The sequence below is a fragment of the Lepidochelys kempii genome, chromosome 3 (genome assembly GCF_965140285.1).
Source record: "Lepidochelys kempii isolate rLepKem1 chromosome 3, rLepKem1.hap1, whole genome shotgun sequence".
NCBI classification, from domain to species: Eukaryota; Metazoa; Chordata; order Testudines; family Cheloniidae; genus Lepidochelys; species Lepidochelys kempii.
This window is the reverse complement of record NC_136382.1, coordinates 149,872,975-149,899,516: the sequence shown is the minus strand read 5'-3', so window position 1 is coordinate 149,899,516 and position 26,542 is coordinate 149,872,975. Positions and strand designations below refer to the sequence as shown.

Genomic DNA, 26,542 nt, shown 5'->3' with positions numbered 1-26,542 from the left:
TGCTGATTATGCCATTCAGTTTCACACCACTGTATGTGCAAAAGAGGGAAAAGAATCACTGGCGCTGGGAGAACCCTGGGCAAGCTAGATGCAGTTCAAAGAAGGGCAAGTAAAAGAGGGGTCAGGCAGGCTGAGTTAAGGGGAAAGATTAAAAAAGCCTGGCGAAGGGATGACTGGGGGAAGAAGTGTGAATTTGCTGCCCAGGAGGGGGGTGGGATGGAATTAAGCAAATGGAGATTTAAACTGAATCTCAGAAAAGCTTCCAGGCACTGAGACATATTAGGCTGAGATTGGCTCACAAGGGAAGGTTTAGAAGCCCAATAGCTTAAGATCAAACTGTAGTAAATGAATATTAGAGACCAATCCTTCCCTGGCCCCTGCAGGACTGGATGGTCAAACAGGGCTTTCCACCTCTACCATCTATGATTCTAACCGCTAACTCTTCGGCTGGTCGGATGGAACACAGAATATCTCCTTCAGGTGGGGTTTGGCTTTGTAAATGTAACTTTCTCTCGTTTCAAGCCAGAGGTGCCAGTGTCTTTTTATATGAGGCCAACCACATGTCCAGCTAACTCATTCACCTAGGGTACCACTAGACTGCACGTTCCACTGCTGCTTCATGTGTTCTGGGCTGCACGTGTAGCATATTCAAGAGTCCAGCTGCTCTTGTTTAGAAGGCACACTCCCAGTTCTAGGCTTAACTAGGCTGAAAACCAAACAAAATGTTAGGAAATCTGCAACAGGGAACAATCCCGGATGGGATCTAAAGGGGCTTCCCTGGGCCAGATTATGCCACCCTTATGTTGGGTAGTATCTCACGCTTGGGTCATCCTGTTGATTTCTGTGGGGCTGCCCACAAAGTAGGGTACCATTCAGTATGAGGAAGGTTAGCCCAGTCTGAGCCTGTGGTGCTTGTACATCCATTTTTCACTCCTTTTCTCCTCCATTATTCTGGGGTGCTCCCCCCTCCCATTGATTGTAATGGCCTTAAATAGTCTGTCCCTGTGTGGGGTTTGGGATGGTAGAAGGGAGAGATCCTATTCCCCATAAGAAGGCCATAAAGAGGCCTCCTGCTTCCATTTTCCTCCTTCCTGGAATGTACCAAGCTGGAGATGCTCTTCCCAACGGCAGGCCAAAAGACTGCAGGGAAAGGTGGCTTGGGGTATGTGCTCACACAGCCCCAGGCCTGGAAAAATACACCCTGAACTAAGCCTATGAGCCAGTCTGAAATACATCCGTGCCCTGAGCCACAGCTCCTCCTGCCTGGTCTCCTAGTGGTTGGGTACCCCAACTACTTTGGGGCCTGAAGATGTCAGTCTCCTGCCGGCTAAACTCCACCATCAAATCAGTCAATCTGTGCGAGGCCACCCCTCCAGAAAACAATTGCTTCCACCTCCCACTACACACACAATAGATGAGTTCTTGATAGCCTCACCTGCCTCACTAAATCAATTTATGCTGGCTCCAGAAACAGAGCCGTCTGTCGGGATGGCATGAGAGATGGGGGCTGAGTTTCTTCTTCTCCTGAATCAGATCTCTGCTCACTGTTTTCAGGCAGGCAACGGACTCTGGAGTGCGTGGCCTTTCCTACAGGACCCACTCATACACAAAGAGCCTTATGCCGTGGTGGTTTGGCCTCCAGGTGCCAGCCAGGGTGGCAATGCCCCTACCAGCAGCAGCATTGGCGTTGTCTCTCTGCAGATGTCATTGCATTGGTCACATGTCACAGCCGTAAAAGCTGGAGATGTGGTTTTTTTTTTTTAATGGTAGCTCAGACTGTGCAGCGATTGAAGCACTCGCCCAGGAGAGATTCCCACTTGCCTGGGTGAGTGGATTTTTCATGCCTGGCCCCTGTCTCTAGCAGGGAACTTTCCAGTCACCTTTATCCCAGGCTTGTCTTCTCTCACCCCAAACCACCTCCTGCTGTTGAAACTGCAGGTTAATGGTTGGAGGACATTGGCAGAAATGTGTGTGGGGAGCCCAGGGCTGGAATAGTGGGGAGGCGGAGGCTGTGGGTCAGAAGTGAGGTAGGCCATCAGAGCTGTGGGTGGGGAGCTCAGGACTGCAATAGCAGAGATGCTGTAGGTCAGGTGTGAGATGCATTGGCCCAGTTGTGTGGTAAAGGTTCCTGCTGGTCAGTTTGTTTTCTGAGGAAGGGGTTAGCAGGGAATGTTAAAAGGGAAAACAGAATAACTGGAATTTCTGTGCTGCTCTCCTCAGGAATGTGTGCTCTCTGTTTTCCAAATCGTCCCGCTGCTGGCTCTATTTCCTCCTTTCCTCCCATGAATGATCAAGTGTTTACTGCAAACACTGATATTTGCATGATTTCCCATGCCTCTCCTGGGAGAGAGCAGGGAGAAGAGTGTGAATTTTCTCTTTAACACCTGGGCAGGAAGGGGGGTGGGGATGGCAGTTATATAGAACAAATCATGTCCGATGTTTGATCCCTTGTTCTGGATACTTGTAGGCTGAGTGGGTGGATGGGACTGTAGGGCAATGCTGCCTGACTAGGGATCTCAAAGCCCTTTATGACTGGGAATCAATTAAGATTCCCAGCCCCTCCCAGATCGGGATCTGTATTACCAACCCCATTTCTTGAAGGGGAGAGACTGAGGCACAAAGCCTAAGTGTTTCCCCAAGGTCTGATAGCAAGTCAGTGGCAGAAGTGGGAATAGAGCCCAGGATCCTAGTCCCTTACTTTATCCTCAATGAATCTGTGGTGATACTAAAGCTTCTCTTGCCATGTGATTGGGATTAACCCCCAAGTGTAGAAGCCATAGTTCTCGAGTCATCCTCTCCTCTGCTTTCCCCCTCTTTCAAGTACATGAGCTGCTTGGAGCAGGGTGTAAACCATCCAAAGCTCTGTATAAAGTTGTAATTAATCCAGGACCATCCAAGATGTCACAGCTGTGGCTGTGCTGCGTGGTGAGCCCACTGGGACATTCTCAGGAATAGAACTCTGACCCTCCTGCTCCAACTGGGTGTCTCCCAGTTAAGCTAAAAATAATCTCCATTAGCTGCTCATGGGTTCAAATCCCCACGGGGGAGCAGTACAGATGCTATGACCCACAGGTGAGGGCTCTGGATTCCATGCAGCAGAAGGTGGTGAATGTATGTTTGCATCTGCGTTCTCTCTTTGCCTGTCTGACTAGTTCATTACAATATTATTATTTCTGCTACAATAGAACCTAGAGGCCCCAGCTGAGATTGTGCCTAATACAACAGGGCCCCAGGACAAACACAGAGCTGGCTATTTCAATAGACAGGGGAGACAAATGGTGTGAGAGGAAATGGAGGCTGAGGAAGGGGAAGGGTCCCCTTGCCCGAGATCACCCAGCATACTGGTGGCAGGTCTGAATGCCAATCAAATGACCTATCCACAGGGCCACACTACCATCGCCCTTTGCAGTTCCATCACCCCCCTTAACTGTCCTTCTGCACACACCCCTTTCCCAAGCTCCCCTCTCCCAACGCAACAGCCTACTACCTCAGTTGTCCCACCAGCTTAGTTCCCCCGAACACTAGCAGTTGTGAGGGGTGAAAGAGGGGCTGAGTTAAGGGTGTGGTGTGTGGTCGGTGGTGTACGGTAGCTGTGAAAGAGGGGCTGAGTTAAGGGTGTGGTGTGTGGTCGGTGGTGTACGGTAGCTGTGAAAGAGGGGCTGAGTTAAGGGTGTGGTGTGTGGTCGGTGGTGTACGGTAGCTGTGAAAGAGGGGCTGAGTTAAGGGTGTGGTGTGTGGTCGGTGGTGTATGGTAGCTGTGGCAATGGGAAGTCATATGCTTGCAGGTGAAGGAGTAGAGGGTATATTTTGCTTGGTGGCTTGCCTGTCCATTTCCTTGATTTTGGGGTTTGTGTTAAATGTGTGTGTGTGGCAACCTCAACTGCTTGGCAACAAAGCCTTTTTTATGTTAATAATTGTGGTGGTAGTCATGTCCGTCCCAAGGTATTAGAGAGACAAGGTGGGTGAGGAAATATCTTTTATTGGACCAACTTCTGTTAGGTAGAGAGACAGGCTTTCCAGCTACATAGAGTTCTTCCTCAGGTGTGAGTTTGGGTGTTGTCCTCTTTGCTGTGGGGTGAGGCAGCTGGCCAGACCAGTGGTATTCTTGGAGCTGTATGGTCATCATTGGCAATATTGAGGCCTAGGAAAGAGTAAAGAAGGCTGAGGCCTCTGTGCCTCGTGCTTTGCAAGGTCAGAGGGTTCCCACTTTGGCACAAGATAATCCTGATCCCTCGCTTGCATCATCATGACGCCCTGCTCTGTAATGGGGCCGAGGCACCAACCTTTCATGCCGCTGGCTCATCCCTCAGCTCTGGTTCTGCACGCGGAGAACTTGAGACAGTTGGGATCTCTATGCCTGTTTCAGGAAGTGAAGGACTGCCACATGATACAGGGGGAAAAAATGCGGAAATGAGACTGGTGGGAGACAGAGTGCAGGGGCAGGGGAAATACTCCCAACAAGGCATGGCCTAGATGGCACCAACTTCCCGGTGAAAGTCCCAGGCACTGATTCAGCAAGACATGCAGTGGGTTGCTAGTCCCCTAGTGCCTTTACATGCCGGTCCTCAAAGAGCTCTACAGGGCTTTAAAGGTGGGGCAGTCATATTCCCTCCGTTTTACGGGCAGGGAAGGTGAGTCCCCTCACTCGGCCAGGGTCATGCAGCGCAGTCACCTTAAACCAAAACCGTTCTACTGAGAGCTGGGGGCGGATTGACAGACTTGGGTTTTCAGCCTTAAGCGTGTGACTGGCCCACCTTTCCCCGACTACCAGTTCTGGGTATGATGTGGTGCGTGTGTTGGGGGGTGGGGGATTCCTGAGGGTGGGGACTGGCTTGGTAGGAATTACAGAGGGCTCCATGTACTTTCATGCCGGGCCTGGCCTCAGTCTCCTGGGAGCTGTTTGGCTCCGAAAAGTGAAAGCAGCAGAAGTTTAAAGTTCAGTCAGAATTGCCCTGGAAAGTCCCATCTGCTAAGACTTCTTATCTAATGCATAGGGGCTGAGAAGTAAGGCCACGCCTATAGCCCTGCTGGCAGGGGGACTGGGAGGGACGCAGTGGGAGCTGGCTTATAGAAACAGGGGCTGTCCCTGGTAAATGGGGAGGGAGGCCCAGCTGCAGGAGCCACCAAGGACCTTGTCTATGCTGAGGTTGTCTGGTAGTCTCCCAGTGTCTTTTCCCTGGTGTTGGTAATGGTGCAATTGCTAGGTAAATGGGGCCCAGATGCTTTTACTGCCATGCCCGCTGAGCTACACACAGCTCTGCCAATGCCCCTCTGTCCTGACCAGCAGCCCCCACAGCCCCCCTTCCCCTAGTACCCTCCAGTGGAAACCTTGCTTCTCTCTTTCCCCCCGACAACCAGAGGCTGGTTCCAGTAGGTATTTTCCTTGCTGAATGCCCCATACGCACAGCTGTCAGTTGCTCTTCCCCCTACGCTGGGAGCTTTAGCTGTGCAAGGGGCCCCCTCCCCCATCCCCATTTGTTGCTCAAACTGTGGGTGGCCACTCCCTCCAGTGCAGCTGGGGAATTCCCCATGCCCATGTGACCTGGGGCTTCCCCCGGGACAATGCAGTAAGGCACAGAGGCTTGGTTTGGCTCTTCCTGCTGCTCCTTCTGCCTGAAGGGGACCAGCTTGGGGTCCCCTGGATCCTGGCTGCTGACAGACCTGAGCTGCTGTTCCTGCTCAGCAATGAGGTCGGGATAAGCTTCCAGCATGGCCCAGAAGAAGGCACCAAAATCGCCCCATGTAGAACTCCTCCAGACCGAACTAGTCCCTCTCTCCATCCCCCTTCAAGAGACTACCAGTCACATCGGCCACCAGGCCCAGTGTGCCATCCAGGACACCTGGCCCTCCACCTTTCATGCCCTCCCCTGGGGGCCCCCCAGCACTCCAGCCTTTACGCTGCAGTAGTCACCTTGGGGAGCTGCCGAGACCAGAGGGGTTGAGGTGCCCCCAGTAAATGAGCAGCACTCCTTATCTTACTTGTGAACAGCAGCTTCTCCATGCCTGGCCCATGGTGACACCTGGACAGGGAGCAGCTGGTGAAAGCTGAGCCCAGGCGCACCTCCTCTATAACTTCCCCCTGTGGCTTCAGGACTCCTCAGTGTTGTTAGTGCCCCAGTGTCTCCCCCCTCACTCCCACCTGCAACCTGCCAGAAGATTGTGTCCTTTCCAGTGAGACCCCAAGCTGGCCATGCTGCCTCGCCTGTCCCTGGCCTCCCGGCACCGTTACTGCAACACACTATGATGCCACCTGCCCTGAGAGCAGTATGTCCCTAACAAAGCCACCATCCCCACCATTGCATCAGCCTGGTGCTTTGCTCTGCAGTGAATGCCGAGTCCAGTTCAAGGACGCTGTGGTGGTGTTCAGAGCCTTCCCTGAGGTTGGGCCTACCTCCCCTGGCAATCAGCTTTCCCTTCACCACTGGGCCGTCCCGCACCATGTGGGAGCCAGAGTTCTCGCAGGAGGTGGCCTGAGGCTGGAACAGACTCCCACAGGAGATCAGAGACCTCGCTGTGATCAGAACAAAATGCAAAACTTGCCTCTGGCTTAGCCTGTAGCACACATGCAACCACCCCCTCATTTTCACCCCCTCCCGCGCAGTACATGCTAACCCAGCTCTCTGTCCCGCAGCCTGGGAGTGGGTCCTTGAAGCTAGAGTGGCATTACTGTTTCTATCTTTAGAGGCCTTGGAGATGCTCTGGGGAGATGGGGGACAGGTCTGGCTAGAGAGGGAGTTCAGGAGGGGTTCATAGCTCTGCTTGGGGGTGGCTTTTGGCGCTGAAGTAATGACAGACGTTCTGTGCGGGACTGGAAATTCCCTTCAGATTTCTCACTCTTGTTCTGACTGCTCGGGGTGCGACAAGGACTGGTGTGAAACTCGCACGAGTGCGGCTCGTGGCCTCTCACACGTGTCTCTTGGTGTCTGGGGCCTTGGGCTCCAGTCTTCTGTGCAGATTTCTGTGGGGGCTGAGAGTTGGGCCCAGGTGGGGCTGCGGGCTCCAGCAGACAGTGGCGGGTGCTTAGTCTTGGTAGATATATTTCCATCTGGTCAGCTGTGCCCCCTAACCCAGCACTGGTGGTCCCATGGGGTTGGGGAGAGGGGTCTGGTAATCCAGTTCTGATTTTTCTCTCTTCTCCTGCGGACCCTGGCCCAGTTCATTCCCAGACCAGTCTGAGCTGGGGCAACCCACTCTGTCTCGGTGGATGAGGGGACTCCAGAGAATGGCAGGTGGTCTTCAGCTAATCTCCTGGATCCCTCCCACACTGTATCCCACGCCCCTGCTGCCTGCCCTTGAGTCAGGAAAGCAGAAGTGCTGTGGCTGCAGGGAGGGGGAGGGAGTGGAATTCCCCTAGGAGCTGCTGGCCAGCACTAGGTCATGGTTCCCTTGCTGCCGCATCTCCCTGGGTCGGGGAATGTATTCCAGGGCTCCCTAGGGTTTGTGTCCTAGCAGGAACGACTCTACCCTTCCTGCCTCTGAGAGTCTGTCTGGGTTGCTGGGTCTGGGTCTCGGACAGGAGCTGGAGGGCCAAGCTCTCATGGGCTCTGCAGAGGCATAAGGATCCCCTCATGTTGCTAATAGGACTTGGCATTCGCTCTGGCCTCCTTAGCCACCTCTCTGTTGGCTGCTGAGCTGGCAAGGGGTGGGGGACCTCTATTATTTGTGAGGCTTTTTGGACTCCTAGGATGAATGGGGTCCCTTCTGCCCATGATCTGTCTCAGGCTGCCTCTCTGTGGGCCCCAATCTGCATGCCCGTCGAGACTGTCCACATGGGACGCTCGGGCTGGCTGCAGTGGGGGTGACTGTCCTGAGCTCAGGTGGGGAATGCTAGGGGGTAGAAGTGAGTGAGTTGGGGTCACCTGGTAACACCCCTGCAAATGGGCCATAGAACCACCCCTAGCTGGACCTGGGCCTAGCCTGTGCAAGGCAGCTCTGCCCACCCTGCCTGTGCTCAGGAGAACCTGTTTGGAGAGTGGGTGGAGGCCAGTGAACCCACAGTCACTGAACCTGTTTCTCTAAGTGGCCCATGTTGGCAGGGAGCTGCTCCATTCCCTTCTGCCCGACACCAGGAATTGGGCACCTTGGGGATCTGCTCCCTTGGCTGGGTGGGTATGTCTGTGCCAGGCTGATGTGGCATGGGCATTGAGGGTTTCCTCTCCCAGTTCCAGGGCTGGGGGCATGGAAGCGTTTGTGTCTCTCTGGGGTAGTGGTGTGGGAGCGACAGGCTGGGCGCCGTGTGGGAACCGCAGCACTGACCCATCTCCTCCTCTGCAGGCTGCTGCACCTGGCAATCATCCATAGCTTCCCAGCACTGGCATTCTTCTGCATCACCCACCTGCCCACGGAGGTGCTGGAGATCCAGAACGACTTGTTCCAGGTATGTACTTGGGGGAGGAGGGTGCTCCAATCCGGGTGATCCCCTGTCAGCCCTCAGGAATGGCCTAGCAGGTGGACCTGTCCAGATTAGCCATTCCCCACACCCCCATTCCCCCAGGCCCTGGCCTTGTTCCTCATGCCCCCAAGGCTAGTGCCTTGGCCCCCTGAGGATCTGTGATGCTCTCACCCCCCAGGTCAACGCTGCAGGTATTTGGGGTGCCTTAGTTGAAGCAAGTTATGCAGACAGCTGCCTTTGGCTGGTGTGTGGGGTACCCAGATAGGACCCTGAAAATGCAGACACTCAGGCCGGCACTGTATGCAGCCCCATAGTTATCAGAGGCCCCAAGCCAACATGAGCACCCCTGGGGGTGGAGCTGCCTGGATCTCCCCCCAACCCCCCCGGAGTGAAGACTGCGGTGTTCCCACTTCCCTCACCCAGGGGAGGCTGTGGCGGTTGGTAGCTTGTACTACTTCCGCGGGCCCTGCCTGGGGTGGCCCACTGCTGTCATCCCTTGCCAACTGCCCCAACCTGTGGGGCCCCTGTGCCCTCCCGATGCCACCCCTGACCCTTCACTGTCTTGCTGCCCACAGACCCCACTTCACCTGGCCGTGTACCTTGAGCAGCCCGACGTGGTGAGGGCGCTGATCCACAATGGGGTCAGCCTGGACCTGCAGGACCGCAATGGCAACACCCCTCTGCACGTGGCCTGCGAGCAGCAGAACCTGGAGTGCGCCAAGCAGCTGCTGCAGGAGCTGGGGGCGAGCACAGAGCCTCGAAGGAGCCTGCAGGACCTGCAGCTCCAGAACTGGCAAGGTGAGAAGCAAGGCAGGGGTGTCAGAGGCGGTGCCCAGCTCCGTAGCTGCAGGGTAGGCGTGTGATGGGTGCTAGGCTCCACGCTGAGATGCCCTAGGCAGAGATCGTCTCTCTGTGCAGTGTTTGTGCTCGGCACTAGATAATGAGGCTCTGGTCCGCGACTGGGGCTCCTTGGCGCTACAGGAATACAGTACAATAATAGCTGCCTCTGGGTCTCTCTCCTCCCCAGGCTTAGCCTGTCTGCACATCAGCACTTTGAAGGGGAACCTGCAGCTGATGGGACTGCTGCTGCGGAGTGGAGCTGACATTAACGTCCAGGTAGTACACGGGCTTGTGGGTGAGGGCAGCTGGCCTTGGCACTGCCAGCTGTATTGCTCTGTGCACCTTCCCCAGATCAGTGTCCTGAGGAGTCTCTGTACCCTCCCGGTTTCTGGAAGCTGGTTCCCCAGGCGGCTGCAGGTTAGATGGGGCATGGGCCCTGGCGGGCACCAAACTCCCAAATGGATGTTCCCAGCTCCATGCCGAAGCCTCTCCAGATCTGCCTGGTGGCAGGCAGAGGGCAGGGCCAGCAGGTCCCCTTCAGGCTGGTGGCAGGTGCCCATTGTGATACAGTCTGTGCGCCCCATTGGGGTTCCATCCCCTCGCCCTGGGCCCTACACTGGCAGCTGCAGGGGCGGGACAAAGCGTGAACCCATTCTAACACACTGGGCACTGCTGTTTCTAGGATGGCACAAGTGGAAAGACGCCCCTGCACCTGGCAGTGGAGAGCCGTGACCGTGAGGCAGTTCAGTACCTGCTCAGCAAGGGGGCCCACGTGGATGCCCTGATGTACAACGGCTGCACCCCGCTACACCTGGCCGTGGGCAGGAAGGATGCTGCCATGGCGGCCATACTGTACCACTCAGGGGCTGACACCCTGCTGAGGAACATGGAAGATGAGACTGCCCAGGACCTGGCCGATGGCAATGATGACGTGAGTCTGTCCGTGTGCTCCCCTGTGGGGGGAACATGTGATGGGGTGTCCAGGGAGGAGGCTGTGGCCCTGGGACAGGAATGCTGGAAACGGTGGCTGCTTCCAGTCCAGCAGGAGGCGCCGTAGGGCTCTCGGGGGGAGTGTGCAGTTGCCGTGTCTGTCCCCACCCTGCTTAGAGGGGCATGGCAGTGCGCTGTGTACTCTCATCAGCGCTAACTCACCATTAGTTGTGCATTTCCCCTGGGGTGTGTGGGATGGCTGGGCTGTGTTGGCCCTGGCTCCAGATGCATTCAGTCCCCAGGGAACCTGCTCTCCTTTGGCCTCTCTGGCACTAACCCTGACCTCTCCATGCCTGTTGCCTTGGCAGCTCCTCGCCCTCCTGCCTTTCGATGACCTGAAGATCTCGGGGAAGCTGGTGGTGTTCTCCGACTGAGCGACCAGACTCTGACTGAGGGGTCCGCCCCTGGCTCCCTACGCCCGATGGGACCCCACTCACCCAGCCATGGCACTACAGCTGGCAGGAGTGGAGCCGGCTCAGGAAATCTTTCCCCTTGTAGTGGGCTCCGTGGCCCCCAGCTCTCCACCCAAACACCCTTCCCTGAGCAGGTGGAAGTTGGAGGAAGTTGCATGCGCTGCATGGGACCCTCGGATGATGCGTCGGGGCTGCTGCTGCTCTTTCCCCTGCCTGCAATGGGAGTGGCCAGCAGGGGGCTCTGGTCTCAGACTGCATGGAGGAGCAGCTGGGAGGGGGTGTTTCCTGGTCCCAGACTGTGCAGTAGGGAGTGCTTCTCCCCCACACCTCCAGACACTGCTGGAGCAGTTGCAGGGGCTCCCACTGCCCTTCCCCAGGAGACGCAGACTCCCATAAACCCTTCTTCTGTACACTCAAGATCAGGACCTCGTGATTCCCTCAGTGACCACTGGGGGCTGCGCGCTCTGACTTCTTGCCGCTTGAAGGCTTCAGCACCCCCATGAGCAGAATTGCCCTGTACCCCAGCCAGCCCCTCCCCAACCAGGAGGGAGCGGGGCCAGACTGGACATGAAGATGAACAGGAGGGAGCCCTCCTCCTGTGGGTGGAGCTGGATGGGAGGTACAGGTTTCCTTCTGGAGAGGGGCGCAGAACCCAGTGCAGGGGCACCTCTGCCTCTTCCCAAGGAAATCCCATACCCTGCTCCCTGAGATTCCCTGTCTGTCTCCCTATGTGAGCCCAGCTTAGCTAATGCTGCTCCCTGCTTGGGCAGTTCCGTCCAGACAACTTGCACTCCCAGCTGCAGTCGTAGCTAGACTCAGAGGAGGGAGGGGCTGGGAGACCTGGTGTTTTATCCCCAGCTCTGCCACTGAATGGCTGCATCACCCTGGACAAAGTGCCTTTCCCTTCCTTGTGCCTCAGTTTCCCCCTCTGAAAGGGTTTAACAACACCGACCCACCCTGCAGAGCAGTGCACACACGCTTGTGTGTGAGGAGCTTAATCCAGTGACATCAGTAAAGGACCTGGAGATTCTCCAATGGAAATGGCTGGAGAGGGGCCCAGGGTTCTTCCCCTGATGATTAGCCACTTCCCCTCTTTGGGCTGCCATGTGTGTCCCCACCCCACCCCCAGCATGGCTGCCTCCCTGTGGCAGGTGTGTAGATCAGGGGTGGCCAACCTCTGGCTCCGGAGCCACATGCGGCTCTTCAGAAGTTAATACGCGGCTCCTGGTAAAGGCACCGACTCCAGGGCTGGAGCTACAGGCGCCAACTTGCCAATGTGCCGGGGGTGCTCACTGCTCAACCCCTGGCTCTGCCACAGGCCCTGTATCCACTCCACCCCTTCGTGCCCCCTCCCCTGAGCCTGCCGTGTCCTCACTCTCCCCTCCCAGAGCCTCCTGCAGGCCACAAAACAGCTGATCAGGAGGGGGAGGCACTGATCGGTGGGGCTGCCAGTAGGTGGGAGGTGCTGGGGGCAGGGGGAGCTGCTGAGGGGCTGCTGATGTATTACTTTGGCTCTTTGGTAATGTACATTTAGTAAATTCTGGCTCCTTCTCAGGTTCAGGTTGGCCACCCCTGGTGTAGCTAGTGTAGCATTTGGGAGCCAGGGGGGGAGCCATGGTGCCTGTGACCCCATGTAAGCTGGTGACATTCTCACAGCTTTGGAATAGCTGTTTATTGTGTGGGGGGCAAGTCCTGGATGGCGCAATCGCCCGGGATGCTCTGGAGAGCCTGTTCCCTTTTCCTGAATTCTTGGAAGGGCAGCTGCAATAGTTTTGCCAGGAAAAGCTGCAAAACTTCTTAGCAAACACTTTGTGAGCCTAGCCGCAGCCTCTGCGGCTCCTCTGGGCAGCTCAAATCATTGGCTGTCTTTATCTCTCTCCCTCCTCTTCCCCCCCCCCCGGGTATTTTAGCACTTACACCCTGCTGTGGTCACAAATGAGTTGAGTTTAAAGGCCTCAGCCAAAATCTAGTGGCAATGGCTCTGGAGCTGCTCAAACTAGCTCCATCTTCATTTTGATGTGATTGGTGGGGTCTGCCCAGGAAAGGCCCAGGACTAGAACAGTGTAGGGGGTGGGATGTAAGAGCCTTTTAAAATACTCTGGTTTCCCTTTTTAAAACAAGGTCTCAGGAAAAAAGTAATAATCTGTTCTGTGCTGCCCCCTTGTGGCTGTTGATGGTATTGCAGCACCTCCCCACGCTGGTGTTTTGCCAGCGCTCCTTGCGTGGCTAGGTCTCTCAGTCCTGAGCCCCTGGCAAGGTGTGGTTTGCTGGATGCTCTGGTGACGGGGGAGCTCTGGTGTCATGCTAGGGAAGCACTTATGGCCTGAGCTGTCGCCGGTGGTTAGGGAGGGGGCATTCAAATGTTATTTAAAGAATAAAGGGATCAATCCTGTAGAAAATTATCTCGGTATTGATACCACTCTTCTTCCCCTCTCTCATGGCTCTGTGCAGAGGAAGCAGCCAGCCCAGGGGGGCTGCCACTACTCAGCCCCCAAAGGAGGCGCTCTGGGAGCTGGGGTGAAGTCATGGCAGCAGGATGGTGCAAGTGCTGGAGCTGTGGTTCTGGAAGTACATGTGCCCTGAGCCTGTTGGTGGAGGCTGACCACCAGTGTGCTAGGACAGGGCCTGGAGAATTCTGGGTGCCAGGCTGGAGCGGTGCCCATTCGGTCCTTGTCCCAAAGGCAAACAAACAAACTGGGGCCTTCGTTGGCCGAGTTGCACTTGGATCATTCCAAACAGCTTTCTGCAGGACCTTGTGTGGCTCGGAGGACCGAAGTGGTGAGAGCAGAGGCCTGGCAGTCAACGCTTTTGGGCTCTATTCTCAACTGCAGGAGGGGAGTGTGGACTGGTGTCTCACAAAACTGGGTGACTGGGCAACAAAATGGCAGATGAAATTCAGTGTTGCTAATGTGAAGAAATGCACATTGGAAAACATAATCTCAACTATACATATAAAATGATGGGGTCTAAATTAGCTGTTACTAATCAAGTAAGAGATGGTAGAGTCACTATGGATAGCTGTCAGACAATGTCTGCTCAATGTGCAGCGGCCATCAAAAAAAGTTAACAATGTTAGGAACCATTAGGAAAGGGATAGATAAATTAGAAAATACCACAATGCCTCTATAACTCCATGGTATGCCCACATCTTGAAGACGGTGTATGGTTCTGGTCGCCCCATCTCGGAAAAGGTACAGAGAAGGACAACAAAATAGTTAAGGGTATGGAACAGCTTCCCACGGAGGAGAGATTAAAAAGACTAGGACTTTTCAGCTTGGAAAAGAGCCGCCTAAGGGGTTATGATAAAGGTCTATAACATCATGAATGGTGTGGAGAAAACAAATAAGAAAGTGTTATTTACCCAATGAAATGAACAGGCACCATGTTTAAAACAAAAGGACCGTACTTCTCACAACGCAGTCACACTGTGGAATTTGTTGAGGGCATGTTGCGAAAGCCAACACTGTAATAGGGTTTAAAAAAGAAATTGATAAATTCATGGGAGGCTAGGTCCATCACTAGCTGTTAGCTAAGGTGGTCATGGACACAACCCCATGCTCTGGGTGTCCCCAGGCCTCTGACTGCCAGAAGCTGGGACTGGTTGACTGGATGAATCGCTTGATAGTTGCCTTCTGTTCCTTCCCTTTGAAGTATCTGGCACCAGCCACCATTGGAAGACAGGATACTGGGCTAGATGGACCATTGGTCTGACCCAGAATGGCCATTCTGATGGCTAGGGGAGGAGATTGGCAGCCAGGGCTTCAGGCTTCTATCCCTCAGTTATCTCTGCAACTACTTTATGATGTTCCTAGGTGAGTAAATTCCTCCTCGCTGCCTCAGCATCCTATTCTATACAATGGGGAGACTGATGGACGCCCTCCCCGTCCTGAAGTGGAGTGGGTAAAACACCCTGGAATCCTGTGATTGGGCTAGGAAAGGGCAAAGGCTTTTTCTTCTGTGGTGCATTTCATCTCTAGGCCAAGGGTTTGAAACCAGAGTGGGATCTGGTGCTGCTTTGGTGGCCTAATTGAAATTTGTTTGGGAAGGGCAGGGAGGGTCCTATTCCCTGAGGTTCCCATCCCCAGGGGCACTGATTGGCTCCCAATTTGTCAGCAGTGAGGCCAGGAACTGAGTGGCACATAGAGATTGATCTCCCCGCTTTCCCATGGGGCAGGGATTGGTGGATAGCTGACACCAAGCTGCACTGGCTACAGCAGTGTGTGGAGATTGGACTCACTGTCCCGGGAGGAGGAGGGAGCAAGTGATGGGTTACAACCTCCTGGAAGCCCTGCTTTGTCTCCAACAGACTGGGACTGTCCTTCAGGGAGCAGCCCCAGGGGGCTGTGGAGGGAGGCACAGGCACATGGGGGGAGGGATCCGAGTGCCTCTCTAAGGCAAATCCACTTCAGCGTGTGACCTTACCCCAGTTGAGCTCTGTTGGCCCTGGGCCGCTGCCCCAGGCTGCTGGGCCAAGGTTGGGCGCAGGCTATGCTGTTCCCAGGGCGGGGTTCCATGTGCCTTCTGGGGCAGCCACTGCCTGCAGCCCAGCTCTCTGCTGAAAGGTGTATGACTGAACTGAAAGCCGCTCCCTGCCCCAGGCATGAGCCCCCATTGTAAGAGACCCCATGCTTGCTGCCTCCTGGAGATGTGGTGAGCACTGGAGCTTGAATCCCAGTGCAGGGCTGGTGCAGGAGGCTCTGGACTGAACTTTATCTCCATGTTCCCTGCATGCCTCAGTGCTCCCTCGAGGGCCTGGGGGGGCTGGAGGCAGTCTCTGCCCCTGAGGGGCTCGCTCTGGCTGCAAGGCCACTAAAGCTACTTAATGGGGGTGACCGGCAATCTTCTGGCCTAACTGTGGCTGCTTCTGACTCATGAGTTTGTCGGCGCTGCCAAGCCCCAAGCAGCTTGTGCTAGTAGTATAAAGGAGCCACTCCCGGTGCTGGGAGGCAGCAGGAGGCTGTTTCTGCTCCTGAAGCCTGCACCCAGAGGGAGACACCAGCAGCTGTGCGAGTTGCAGTTTTGCAGTGATGGATTAACACAGGGGCCCATGTGGCCTGTGCTCGGGGGCCCTGGGTATGCGGGACCCAAATGTTCTGTGTCCTGGGCCCCAATAAAATTAAACCTGCTTCTACTCAGTACCCTGCTACCTCACTTTGTCCCCCCCAGCACTGATCAGGCCCTTGAACCCCCCTCCCACAGCCCCCTGCTGCCCCACTCTTTCCCCCCCCCCACTGATGCCCCTCGACCGCACCTGCTGCCCCACTCTGCCCACCCCCACTGATGCCCCTTGACCCTCACCCACAGCCCCCTGCTGCCCCCCCACTGTGCCCCTCAACCCTCACCCACAGCCCCCTACTGCCCCCCCCACTGTGCCCCTCACCCACAGCCCCCTGCTGCCCCCCACTATCCCTTCCCCGCTGATGCCCCTCGACCCCCACCCGCAGCCCCCTGCTGCCCCGCTCTGCCCCCCAAGCCGTTTCCCCTTCGCTGGCCGAGGCACGGGCTGGGTCACTCCCCCGAGGCTCCTGCCCTCGGGGCCCCTCCCGGCCGCCGGGCGGCGCTGTGGGGAGCGGCGCGGCTGCGCTCTGGGCCGAGCGGCGCGGTCCCTGTCCCTGTCTCTGCCGCCGCCGCCGCCGCCCGCCGGACTGGACGCAGCCGCCGCGGGGAGCTCATGGGCGCGCGGGGCGGCCGCGGAGCCGCGCGCACCGGCCCGGCCGGCAGCTTGGGCCGCAGGTGGGGGCGGGGGCTCCGGGGGGAGCTTGGATCCCGCCGGCCGCAGCGCTGGCTCCGCGCCCGGGCCCCGCCGGGGCGGGGGGCAGCGGCTCTGGGGGCCTCTGTGTGGGGAGCGGCCGGCCCCGGCTGGAGCCCCGCTGGCCACGGAGCGGAGCCGGTTTGGGGAGGGCTGTGGGGCAGCCGCCTCCTGCAGCGGGGCTCAGCCCGGGGGCGGGGGCAGGGGCAGGCTCCCCGGGGAGGTCCCGATCCGGGCCCGGGCTGGCCCCTGCTGCAGGGCTGGGCGGCTCCAGGGGGCTGGGCAGACCCGAGTCCGTGCTGGAGCGGGGCGCTCAGCCTGGCTGTCACCCTCCCAGCGCGTCCCCGTACAGCAGCCCTGGGGCGGGAGCGGGCCCCGAGCGCTGCTGCCTGCCCCGGCCACAGGTGGGTGGTTGGGCAGCTGCCCGAGGCAGGGCTGGCACTTGCCTAGAGGAGCCGGCGACTAGATTAGCCCCTGCGGGCCCTTTCCCTGAGCCACGTCTTGGCCCAAGCCTGAATTGGGGAAGTGGGCAGCCATGCCTTGCTTGTGGTGACATCTCCGTTTGTGGCGTGGTGGGAACAGCGCAGGGCATCTGCCTCTGGCCTGCAGGGTCCTTGTGGCCATGTGTGTCCAGGACGAGGCCTTTATTAGCAGCAGTCCCTAAGGAGGGCTCTGGTTTTGGGGTAGAGCCCCCAGAGGCTGGTGGGATTGAGCCAGTGAAGAGGTTTTTCCCTGGAAGTTGCCTGTGTGTGCGCGTGCGGGGTAGGTTCCATGCTTTCTAGGGGTGCTCGGTGTCTGCGGGGTCTGGGTCTCACTGGGCAAATTGACCAATGGCTCCAGTATGCTGGCGCAGTGATTCTCAATGAGGGGTCTGGGCCCCCTTGGGAGGCCGCCAGCTGGTTTCAGGGAGTCTGCCAAGCAGGGCCGGTCTTAGACTCACTAGGACCCACGACAGAAAGCCAAAGCCCCGCTGCACAGGACTGCGGCCCAGGGCCCCAAGCCCTACCACCCAGGGCTAAAGCCAAAGCCTGAGCAGCTTAGCTTCACGGTGTCCCCGGTGGCACGGGGCCCTGGGCAGTCACCCTGCTTGCCACTCCCTTATGCTGGTCTTGGCATTTATATGCAGAAAACCAGTTGTTGTGGCACAGGTGGGACATGGAGTTTGTATAGCATGTTGGGGGGGCCTCAGAAAGGAAAAGGTTGAGAACCCTTCTGCTGGAGGAAGGAGTAATTCAGGGGATCCCCCTGAGAATGGCTCCTCTGGTGGTATGTGACACTTAGATCAGGACTGGCTGGAACTAGATTTCCCTGGGCTCAGCCGCCAGTCACAGCCCTTAGTTTCCAAGCTTTTCCCTTCTCCTAAGGTGTTCTCCAGAGTCCCCATGGCCTGGCTAGGACTGTCCCAGGCCTGATCACTGCAGAGGGGCAGCTCTTTTCAAAAGAGCTCAGCATGCTCATTCGGGGCCAGATTGTCAAGTGCTCAGCTCCCACTGAGGCACCAGAGTCAGGAGCATATTTTCTGTAGCACTCCGTTCCCACTGTGATGCTCATGGCCTGATTTTCTATAGAGCACTGAGCTCTCTTGGAAAATCTGGCCCTACTAGACAAATCAAAAAAGGGAGAATGCTGGTAACTTGGCACCACCTGTTAGTTCTGGGGGGGGGGGGAAGCTTAAAACCCCCTTAAAACCTTTGAAGCAAGAAATGGTCCCCCCAGATCAGAGTGCCCCCTCACAGGCCAGAGAAGCCCAAGGTCTCCTGGAGCCAGGCCCTTCCCTTGTTGACTGAGTGGTGTTGACACCCTCTGTTCCACCACCGCAAGAGTGTCCTGCTGGTAATACTCTGCACAGGGAGCTAGATAAGGTCTGCCAAGCTCACCATGGTCCTGAAGGCTGCTGAGGGAGAGACTTGTTGCAGCCCATGCGCCCCCTCACTCCAGACTCCATGCTGCTGGCAGATCAGGCACTGCCAAGGCCAGTCAGCTGAAGGAATCCAGGGGCTATGGCTCGTCCGTTGGGTGGGATGGGAACTCCCACTGGGCGGATGAACATAACCGGTCATGAGATCTCCCACTCCACAAGGAATTGAAGAAAAGTCACTGCAAATGGCACTCACATCTGGTTTGGCCTCTCTAAATAGGCATCAGCAGCTGTGTCAGGCATGGGGTGGTCAGGAGTGAGGAGCATGGGTGGAGCTGCATGTGAGGAGCCCAGCATGGGGATAGTAGGAGGCTGTGGGTCAGGATTATGGGGCACTGGCTGAGCTGGGGGTGGGGGGAACCCAGGGCTGGAACAGCAGGGTGGGGGCTGCAGGTTGTGACTGAGGGAGCCCATGGGGCAAGGGGATTTGTTATGTTCTAAGGGTTCCTCTCTCCCCTTCCCTGTGGTCTTAGAGCTGAGCTAGGTTAGGTGCGTTTTACTCTGCACTCCTAGTCCAGGGCCCAAGTACTGAGGTGCCTGAAAGGCTAAGTTAGAAACTCCAGCGGGAGGGGAGGGTCAGGGGCTCTGTCCCGCCCTGGCTCTGGGATTGTGCGTCAGAAAGCTGCCCCGTCTCTGGGAAGGGGAACAGTAGCTGAGTTTGTCCGCCCAATTTCCTGGCTGCTCTGTGGGCCTGAGCCTATGAAAGCTCCTTTCATGCCTGGTGAGTGCTGCCGAGCTGCGGCTGTGTGGTGCTACCTGTAACACGAGCCACCCTGTTGGAGAGGGGAGGGACCTGGTGTGTGGAATTGTCTGGTGGGGCCTGCTAGCTGCAGGGATAGAACGAGCCATTGTCCGGCTGCACCCTCCCCTTGGCTGTGGGCCTGGGATACCAGAGCTGTTACTCCTCCCACGGGGGCCTGGATGGGGCAGGGAGGCATCAGCAGACACCACCCAACAACCAAACCATTTATCACTCGCCCTCTCTGAAATCTCCCCAGTCCTAGGGATTACCAGTGGTGGAGGCTGACCTTAGCTCTCGCCCCAGCTGACCCCTCCTGCTGTCCTCAGCACAGCTGCTGGGCCAAGTATCAGGTGAGAGGGGCACACCATGTCTGCTAGCCCTGACCCCAATCCTGCAGTTCAATCTAGTTTAAATCTGACCTCAATGAAGCAGGGGGCACTTCTCCTGCTGGCCCCTCTCCAGTGCCCACGGTACCAGGGCCACTGTGATCAATGAGGATTTAATTTTGAATGAGGACAATTCAGACAAATCAGGTGGGGGTGTGTATGTACTTTCACCCCATGTCTACGGTTGGGCCCAGGGGTTAAATTACAAGAACCCCGTGTGTCTGTGTCCCTTGCTGCAGGAGATGCTAATGAGGGGAGCAGAGGTGGGATTTCTGTGGGATGGTGCTAAGTCAGTGATGCCCTCAATGTCACTAGCGAGAACCCAGCCTGCACAGAAATGTTCTCAGGGCCCTCTTCCGTAGGGAAACCAGGGTTATCGAACTGTCCCCCTGTTGTCAGCACCCAGCTGTTGCAGCTTGTGCTAATGCATGTGAACCAGAGAGGAGCAGTGGTTTGAACTTCTCTCTGGGTTGAGAGTTTCTGTATTGTTAGTCACATGAGGAAGGGAATTTTCTGTGCAAATTGTGGTGTCTATCTTGACAAGGTCCTTACAGTTTGGGAAGTGGATTCTAGCCCAAATAAATTGAAGTCTCTAAGGTCACAAGGACTCCTCATTGTTTTTCCCAAGGCTGTTTGGGGAACGGAAATGCCACACAGGTCTTTCCCTGAGAGGGAAGGGAGGGGTTGTAGGTGGTGGGATGTCAAAGGCAACTTTCTTTCCTGTCTTTCCTCTAGGCTGCTAAGGGTTAAATTTATATCCATGATCCCCATAGCCCTGATACTGCAGTGTCCTCTAAGGAGGCTCCCTAGGGGACCCGTCAATGCACTTCTGTTATAATGAACACTTTACCCTTCTCTGGCCCCTTCCATGAGAGGACCTTGCAGCAGTTGAGACATTAATTCAGGCTTGCAGCCCCTGAGGGAAGAGACTATCATCATCTCTGTTTTACAACCAGGGAAACTGAGGCGTGAACCGGGGAAGGGACTTGCCCAAGGCCATAGATTGAGTCAGCAATTGCCAGGAATAGAACCCAGGAGTCCTGACCCTCCACTGCCCTGATCTCAGTTAGTAGGTGGCTCTGACCTAGTCTAATTGCCATGGGCAGATGTGTATATAGAAAGTCATCGTTTTGGGGATGCAGCGACCCCAGCATCCACTGATCCAGATCCCCACCTTCCATGCAGGCCTTGTTCCTGTTCTTGTAATGTAACGCTGTCCCAGGATATGAGTTAGAGGTGAGGGCAATACTGGGCCTATCCTGTTGAGGGGAGAACCCCAGTCGGTCCCTGTGGACCCCTACTGTGTTAATGGTGGCAGATTAGTGGCTAAGTCAGTGTTGTGTGAATGCTGGATACTCCCAAGGAGGGTGGTGTTAAAATTCCCACCCCAGATGCCTATGGGAAAGTTCCTGAGCCCAGATGCCCAGACGCGCTCTCTGGCGTTGAGGATGAGCCTTGGTGATTTCAGCTCTAGTGAATGGCCTTGCACGTTCTAAGCTGTGTGTGTCCGGTCACCGCTCTCCCCTTTTCCCCTGAGAGCCCCAGAAGTTCTTCCCCCTCCCAGTCCCACCTCCACCTGCTGCAGCAGGATGTGTGAGGGGGAACTCCCAGCTGGGCCCTCCCCTGAGCCACAGCTGTTGTTTGCTTTACAGGAAGGTGCTGAAACAGGAGCTGCTGCTTCCATTTCCTGGCTTCCCCCTTTCCTCCCAATAAAAGATTGGCTGAAGATGAAACACCTGCCAGTGAGAGCCCCAAAGAGGAAAAGTATTTGGAGCTAGTGTGTGTCTAAAGCCATGTCACTAGCACCATCCCAGACACTCCGAGAGCCTGAATGTTCAGAGGTGCAAACATCCTGGCTCCGAAATCCTGAGCAAACAACATTCCTTTCTCTTGTGCCCTTGACCTCCAAGTGCCCTGCACACTGAAATTGCTTCACCCACCCCAAAACGTCGCCCTGGTGGTGGATGCAACAACTGTTTGGCAGGCTCACAGCAACACCGAATGAGAAGGGAGGAAGACTCTTGTGCCCAGCTGAAACTGGGGAGGCTGAATGGAATTTAGCCAGGACACATTTAAACTGAGAAGTTTCCCGTGTTCCCTGGTGACTTACACCAATGTTCCATTTGGGGTGAACTTTGATCACAGTGTCCCGTGTTGAAGGTGCACCTGGGTAACTCTCAAAGCAGGGGAAGGGGATCTTACACTCCCAGCTTGCTGCTGACGTGGTGACTGGGAAGGTGGTAGGAATCCTCGCAAAGCCATAGGAAAGTGCTGATCTCTGTGTTCGTTGGTGTGCTGAATGGCTCCTGAGCCGTGGGGGGTGGGGAAATCTGCCACAGGCCGCATGTGCTGTGGCACATCCCGAGTGTTTTTGGCTGGGCCATTGGCCCCCCCTGCAGCTCCCCGCCCAGATTGCCATCTCTTGGCAGGTTGTGCCTGGCTGTCGTGCTGACTGCTGTCCCCACCATGGCTGCCAGTGACGTCGTATCAGCCGCCCTACAGGACTCGTGGGGGGACTTCTGGCTCTTCCGGTTCTTCCTCAATGCTGCGGGCTATGCGAGCATCATGGTACCAGGGTTTCTGCTCATCCAGTACTTCAAGAGAAAGAATTACCTGGAGACAGGTAAGAGGGGTCCAATGCACCTCAATTCCAACCTCTGTCCCCCTGGGCTCGCCTCAGACCTCCGCCAATGCACCTCAGTTCCAAACCCCAGCTCCTCTACCTCTCTGTTGTTCCAGCCCTGAGCCCCTTGCAGAGCTCTCTCACTGCTTCAGTGCCAGCTAGGGGCTACCCAGAGACGGCTAAACTCATCTAGCTCATCTGCATGGCTTTATCTCAACTGTGGCTGTTTCCTGTTAGATATTCTGGAATCTGTTAAAGGCAACCAACATAGAGCACTGTGGGTAATGTGCAGAGCCCCTCAGATCTGCAAATGGGTGAGCTCTCGGCTCTGGGCACCTGCCTAGTGTCTGTTCTCAGCTGGGAAGGGCCCTGTTGGCAAAGGAGGATTGGGGGGGGTGGTGAGCAAGCCAATTGAAGGTGCTTTATAGATGCAGCCCACAGAAGGCCCCAGGCTCTACCTTGCCACAGCCCAGACAGGTTGGTGGGTGGGTGGGAAGAAAGCCTTCCTCCTGAGTTAACGTGACCTCCCTGGTTCTCTCAACCTTCCAGGCCGTGGCATTTGCTTCCCCATCATCAAGTCATGCGTCTTTGGCAGCGAGGCCAAGTCCGCACACCCAGATGATGTCTCCCTGGCAGCCCGGAATGAGACCATGGAGTCCTCAACGGCCCAGCAGGTCCTCAAGCTGCTCTTCTGTGCTGCTGGCCTCCAGGTAGAGCCCTGACGTGTTCATGGCCATCCTGCCATGGGGCGGAGATGGAGCTATGACCTGGCACAGGTTGCCAGTTAGTGGCCTCAAGAGACTGAGTCCCAGCATCCAGTGTTCTCATGGAGTTTTGCCTGGCAGCATTGCATGCTGGGACACGGAGTCTCTGTGGGGCACTCCTTTTTTGTGTGCTCCAGGCTGGTTGCCAGCGTGGCCCTTTGGGTGTCTTGGAGAACCATTCAGCCAGCGTCGGGTGGGTTGGAAGTTATTGTCTTTCTGCTCTCCACACACCTGGATGGGTGAGCTGCTGCCATTTAGAAGTGGTTTTTGAATGCTGTTTGGCCCCCCGCACTGTGCTTCATGCATCAGAGCACTACACAGTTTAACCCGTGTTCTCACCTCTGGGACTGGAATGTCCTAAGCTCAGGTTCTGCCCACAGGTAGATTTTATTAGGAAACTGAAAAAAATCTCTCTGGTGTTTGAGTTCTGCTGAGATGAATAGGAAACTGTGATCCTGCTTCTCTGAGTCACAGCTACGGGAAAAATGCCCGAAATGCCGCCTGAACAATGAGAGGAGGAACTGCCTCGTGGTGAAGGCACTGGATGGGGACTCAGGAGATCAACGTTCAGTTCCTGGTTCTGTCACAGACTCGCTGTGTGATTTAGGGCAAGTCACTTTATCTCTCTGTATGTCAGTTTCCTAGCGGTACAGTGGGAGGTAGGAGAATAACTCCATTATGTCTGTGAGGAGCTCCGATACTGTGGCAGCAGGGCAATGTAAGTACATCGATGGACATATGTTAGCCGTCATGGAGGGCAGTTTCCTCTGCTAGGTTTGCAATTAGAATTGGTTTTTATTTAAGAAATGACCTAGGAAAACCTGTGTTAATACAAAACCTGCAAAAACCTGTGTTAATACACCACCGAGGCTACAGAGTTAAAGAACAGGAACTGCAGCGTGAAGGTTCCGCTGACATCAGGATCTTGGGCACGTCTTTGCCATGTTGTCTATTCCTGTTTTTCTGGTTAAACGGCCAGCTTAATACAGAACTGTTTATCTTGTGAAGTGTATCCCATAAAGTGTACAAGGGCAGAGTTAATGCGACAGCTGGGATGCTTGCTTTGTCACTTCCTGTGTTGTTTGAGTTTGTGGCTGTGCACTCGAGAGCCAGAACACGTTTTTCACTGGGTATTTATTTATAGCCTTAACTGTAGGGGGAGCTGCCCTTGGGTGGAGAGTGCTCTCCAGATCTGTGCATAATGAAATGCTGCCCATTGATCCCTCTGCACACAGCTGGGCAGGAGCCAGGCTGACTTCTCCGCTGGCTCTCTGGTGGGGGCAGTGGGAGTGAGGATGAAGTAGCTGGGCAGGCTGGTTCACTGCTGACGTGATGGCGGCGGCAGGCACCATCTCCTTGCTGGGTGCATTGGGTATGCAGTGGGGGGGGCCAGGTCCCTGCTGGCTGCAAATGGAGAGATGCTCAGACAGGCCTGTTCCTCCCTGCATGTGGTGGCTGCTGGCTGCCATCCCTACTCCTCACTCACCCTCTGCTCTTTGTGCCTTGCAGGCTTCCTACCTGACGTGGGGTGTCCTCCAGGAGCGTGTCATGACCCGGACATATGGGGCCACTGAGACCAATCCTGGCGAGAAGTTCAAAGACTCCCAGTTCCTGGTCTTCATGAACCGGATCCTGGCCTTCACCGTAGCAGGCCTGTATTGTGCCCTGACCAAGCAGCCGCGCCACGGCGCCCCCATGTACAAGTATTCTTTTGCCTCACTCTCCAACATCCTCAGCAGCTGGTGCCAATACGAGGCACTCAAGTACATCAGCTTCCCTACCCAGGTGCTGGCCAAGGCCTCCAAGGTGATCCCAGTCATGCTGATGGGCAAGCTGGTGTCGCGCAAGAGCTATGAGTACTGGGAGTACCTAACGGCGGTGCTTATCTCGGTGGGGGTCAGCATGTTTCTGCTCTCCAGCGCCCCCGACAAGCACCTCTCCACCGTCACCACCTTCTCAGGCGTGGTCCTCCTGGCTGGCTACATTGTCTTCGACAGCTTCACCTCCAACTGGCAGGACGCCCTCTTCACCTACAAGATGTCCCCGGTGCAGATGATGTTTGGGGTGAACGTCTTCTCCTGCCTCTTCACGATGGGCTCGCTGCTGGAGCAGGGCGCCCTTCTGGAATCAGCCCGCTTCATGGCCCGCCACTCCGAGTTCGCGGTCCACGCCGTGCTGCTGTCCATCTGCTCCGCCTTTGGCCAGCTCTTCATCTTCTACACCATCAATCAGTTCGGGGCGGCCGTCTTCACCATCATCATGACGCTGCGCCAAGCTTTTGCCATTCTGCTCTCCTGCCTCATCTACGGGCACGCCATCACCGTGGTGGGTGGGCTGGGCGTGGCCGTGGTCTTTATGGCTCTCTTCCTGCGTGTCTATGCCCGCAGCCGCATGAAGAAGCGTAGCAAGAAGCTGCCCGCCAGTGAGGTCCCAGTACAGAAGGTTTAGGGGCCGTGGCACAGACTGTGCCCTCCTCCCCTCTCCCACTGCAGGGCACTTGCTTTATTTCTCTTCTCTTCATGAACCTACTGAGGAGTGGGGGAGAAACAATGACTCCCTTTGCCAACTGCTTTTCCTGGACAAGGAGCTGGAGTGGGCTTGGAGGAAGCGAGGTGCTTTCCGGGCCTCCACCGCACCTTTCTCCTGTTGCCTTAATAGGTCTGAGTATTTCAATTCCCTGAGATGGCCCCAGGAAGGGAGCAGGGGGCAGGTCTAGTTCCCAGGTGTGCAGGGGGGTTAACTCCTGCCCTAGCTCCATCTGGTACTTGGGGCTTCTCTTTAAGATTATTTATGAACAACGGAGCTTTATTCCCTGGCACTTTCTTGTCTCCAGCTTCACTCCCCATTTCTTTCCTCACTACAGAGCCGATAGCAGGGAACGGCAAGAAAACACTATCATTTTTCTTTACAAATATGTATGATTGGGATGGAAGCTCCAGTCTCGGCCTGCCCCAGCAGCAGGTGGTGTAGGGAGTGAGGCAGGAGTGCTGGCTGGACGCGGGGGGGGCTCCCAGCTACGTCAGTCCCAGCCTTTCCAACAGGAGGCACTGTAGGGAATGGGGCAGGAGCGTGGGGCCTCCCTAGCAACATCCCATTCCAGGGCTGGTAAAAGAGCTGCTGTATAACAGTCTGGATTTGTGGCAGGTCAATGCACTACGCTGTCCCTGCTGGGAGCCTTCTCCATTTCTGTCTCCTGGCCCGGCTCTTACGCTGTGATGCACGCAGGCTCCATTCTGTTTGCATTTTGTGCTGCTTTTCCTTTCTCGTTTACGTTTACTCTTGTCATGGGTTTGAACTAGAACGCCCAGGATCCCCTGAAAGCGCTTTCTGCTCTCTGGCTTTGGGAATTTGGAATTGGCTCCTACCGTTTAGAAAAGCACAAAGATCCCCTTCCTGAAATATCCCTCCTTGTTTCTCTTTTTCCTGCAAGCAGGAGGTGCCAGCATCAGCCCACTCAGCAGCCTGGCGAGGGCTATGTGATATGCAGCGATCCCAGAGACAGGACAAAGCCCAGCCAGGTTCCTTTTCCCTGCACGGGGCTGCTCTCAATCCTGGGTGCAGGGAGCCACTTGCCCTGGCTACACCTCGGGAACCTGGGTTTGACGCAGTAACTGTTTTGTCTCCAAACAGACCGGGCCCCCCCATCTGCTAGGGGAATGGTTTGGGTACTTTTAAAATGCAACTTGGTCTCTTTTTATTTTATTAAATTAAAAAGCTGCTGCAAA

The 26,542-nt window shown here is 56.0% G+C and overlaps 2 protein-coding genes across 5 annotated transcripts in view; both read left to right on the top strand.

Moving 5' to 3' along the window:
• Window positions 1-13,037, top strand: part of NFKBIE (NFKB inhibitor epsilon) — an 18,511-nt gene extending 5,474 nt beyond the window's left edge. The window contains exons 2-6 of the mRNA XM_073338515.2: window positions 8,275-8,377; window positions 8,968-9,190; window positions 9,420-9,508; window positions 9,915-10,163; window positions 10,531-13,037. Of these exons, the coding sequence (XP_073194616.1) occupies window positions 8,275-8,377; window positions 8,968-9,190; window positions 9,420-9,508; window positions 9,915-10,163; window positions 10,531-10,596 (730 nt within the window). The 3' untranslated portion in view covers window positions 10,597-13,037. The remainder of the gene's footprint in view (window positions 1-8,274; window positions 8,378-8,967; window positions 9,191-9,419; window positions 9,509-9,914; window positions 10,164-10,530) is intronic.
• On the top strand, window positions 11,165-26,542 carry SLC35B2 (solute carrier family 35 member B2). Of its 4 annotated transcripts, XM_073338511.2 has the most exons (5): window positions 11,165-11,254; window positions 13,087-14,447; window positions 21,860-22,053; window positions 22,603-22,763; window positions 24,327-26,542. In XM_073338511.2, the coding sequence occupies exons 2-5, from the start codon at window positions 14,353-14,355 to the stop codon at window positions 25,263-25,265; spliced, it is 1,389 nt and encodes a 462-aa protein (XP_073194612.1). In that variant the 5' UTR covers window positions 11,165-11,254; window positions 13,087-14,352; the 3' UTR covers window positions 25,266-26,542. The 4 variants fall into 4 exon arrangements, with proteins under 4 accessions (XP_073194612.1, XP_073194615.1, XP_073194613.1 ...); XM_073338514.2 differs by lacking the exon at window positions 11,165-11,254 and having other exon boundaries at window positions 14,369-14,447; window positions 21,083-22,053; XM_073338512.2 differs by lacking the exons at window positions 11,165-11,254; window positions 13,087-14,447 and adding an exon at window positions 16,219-16,368.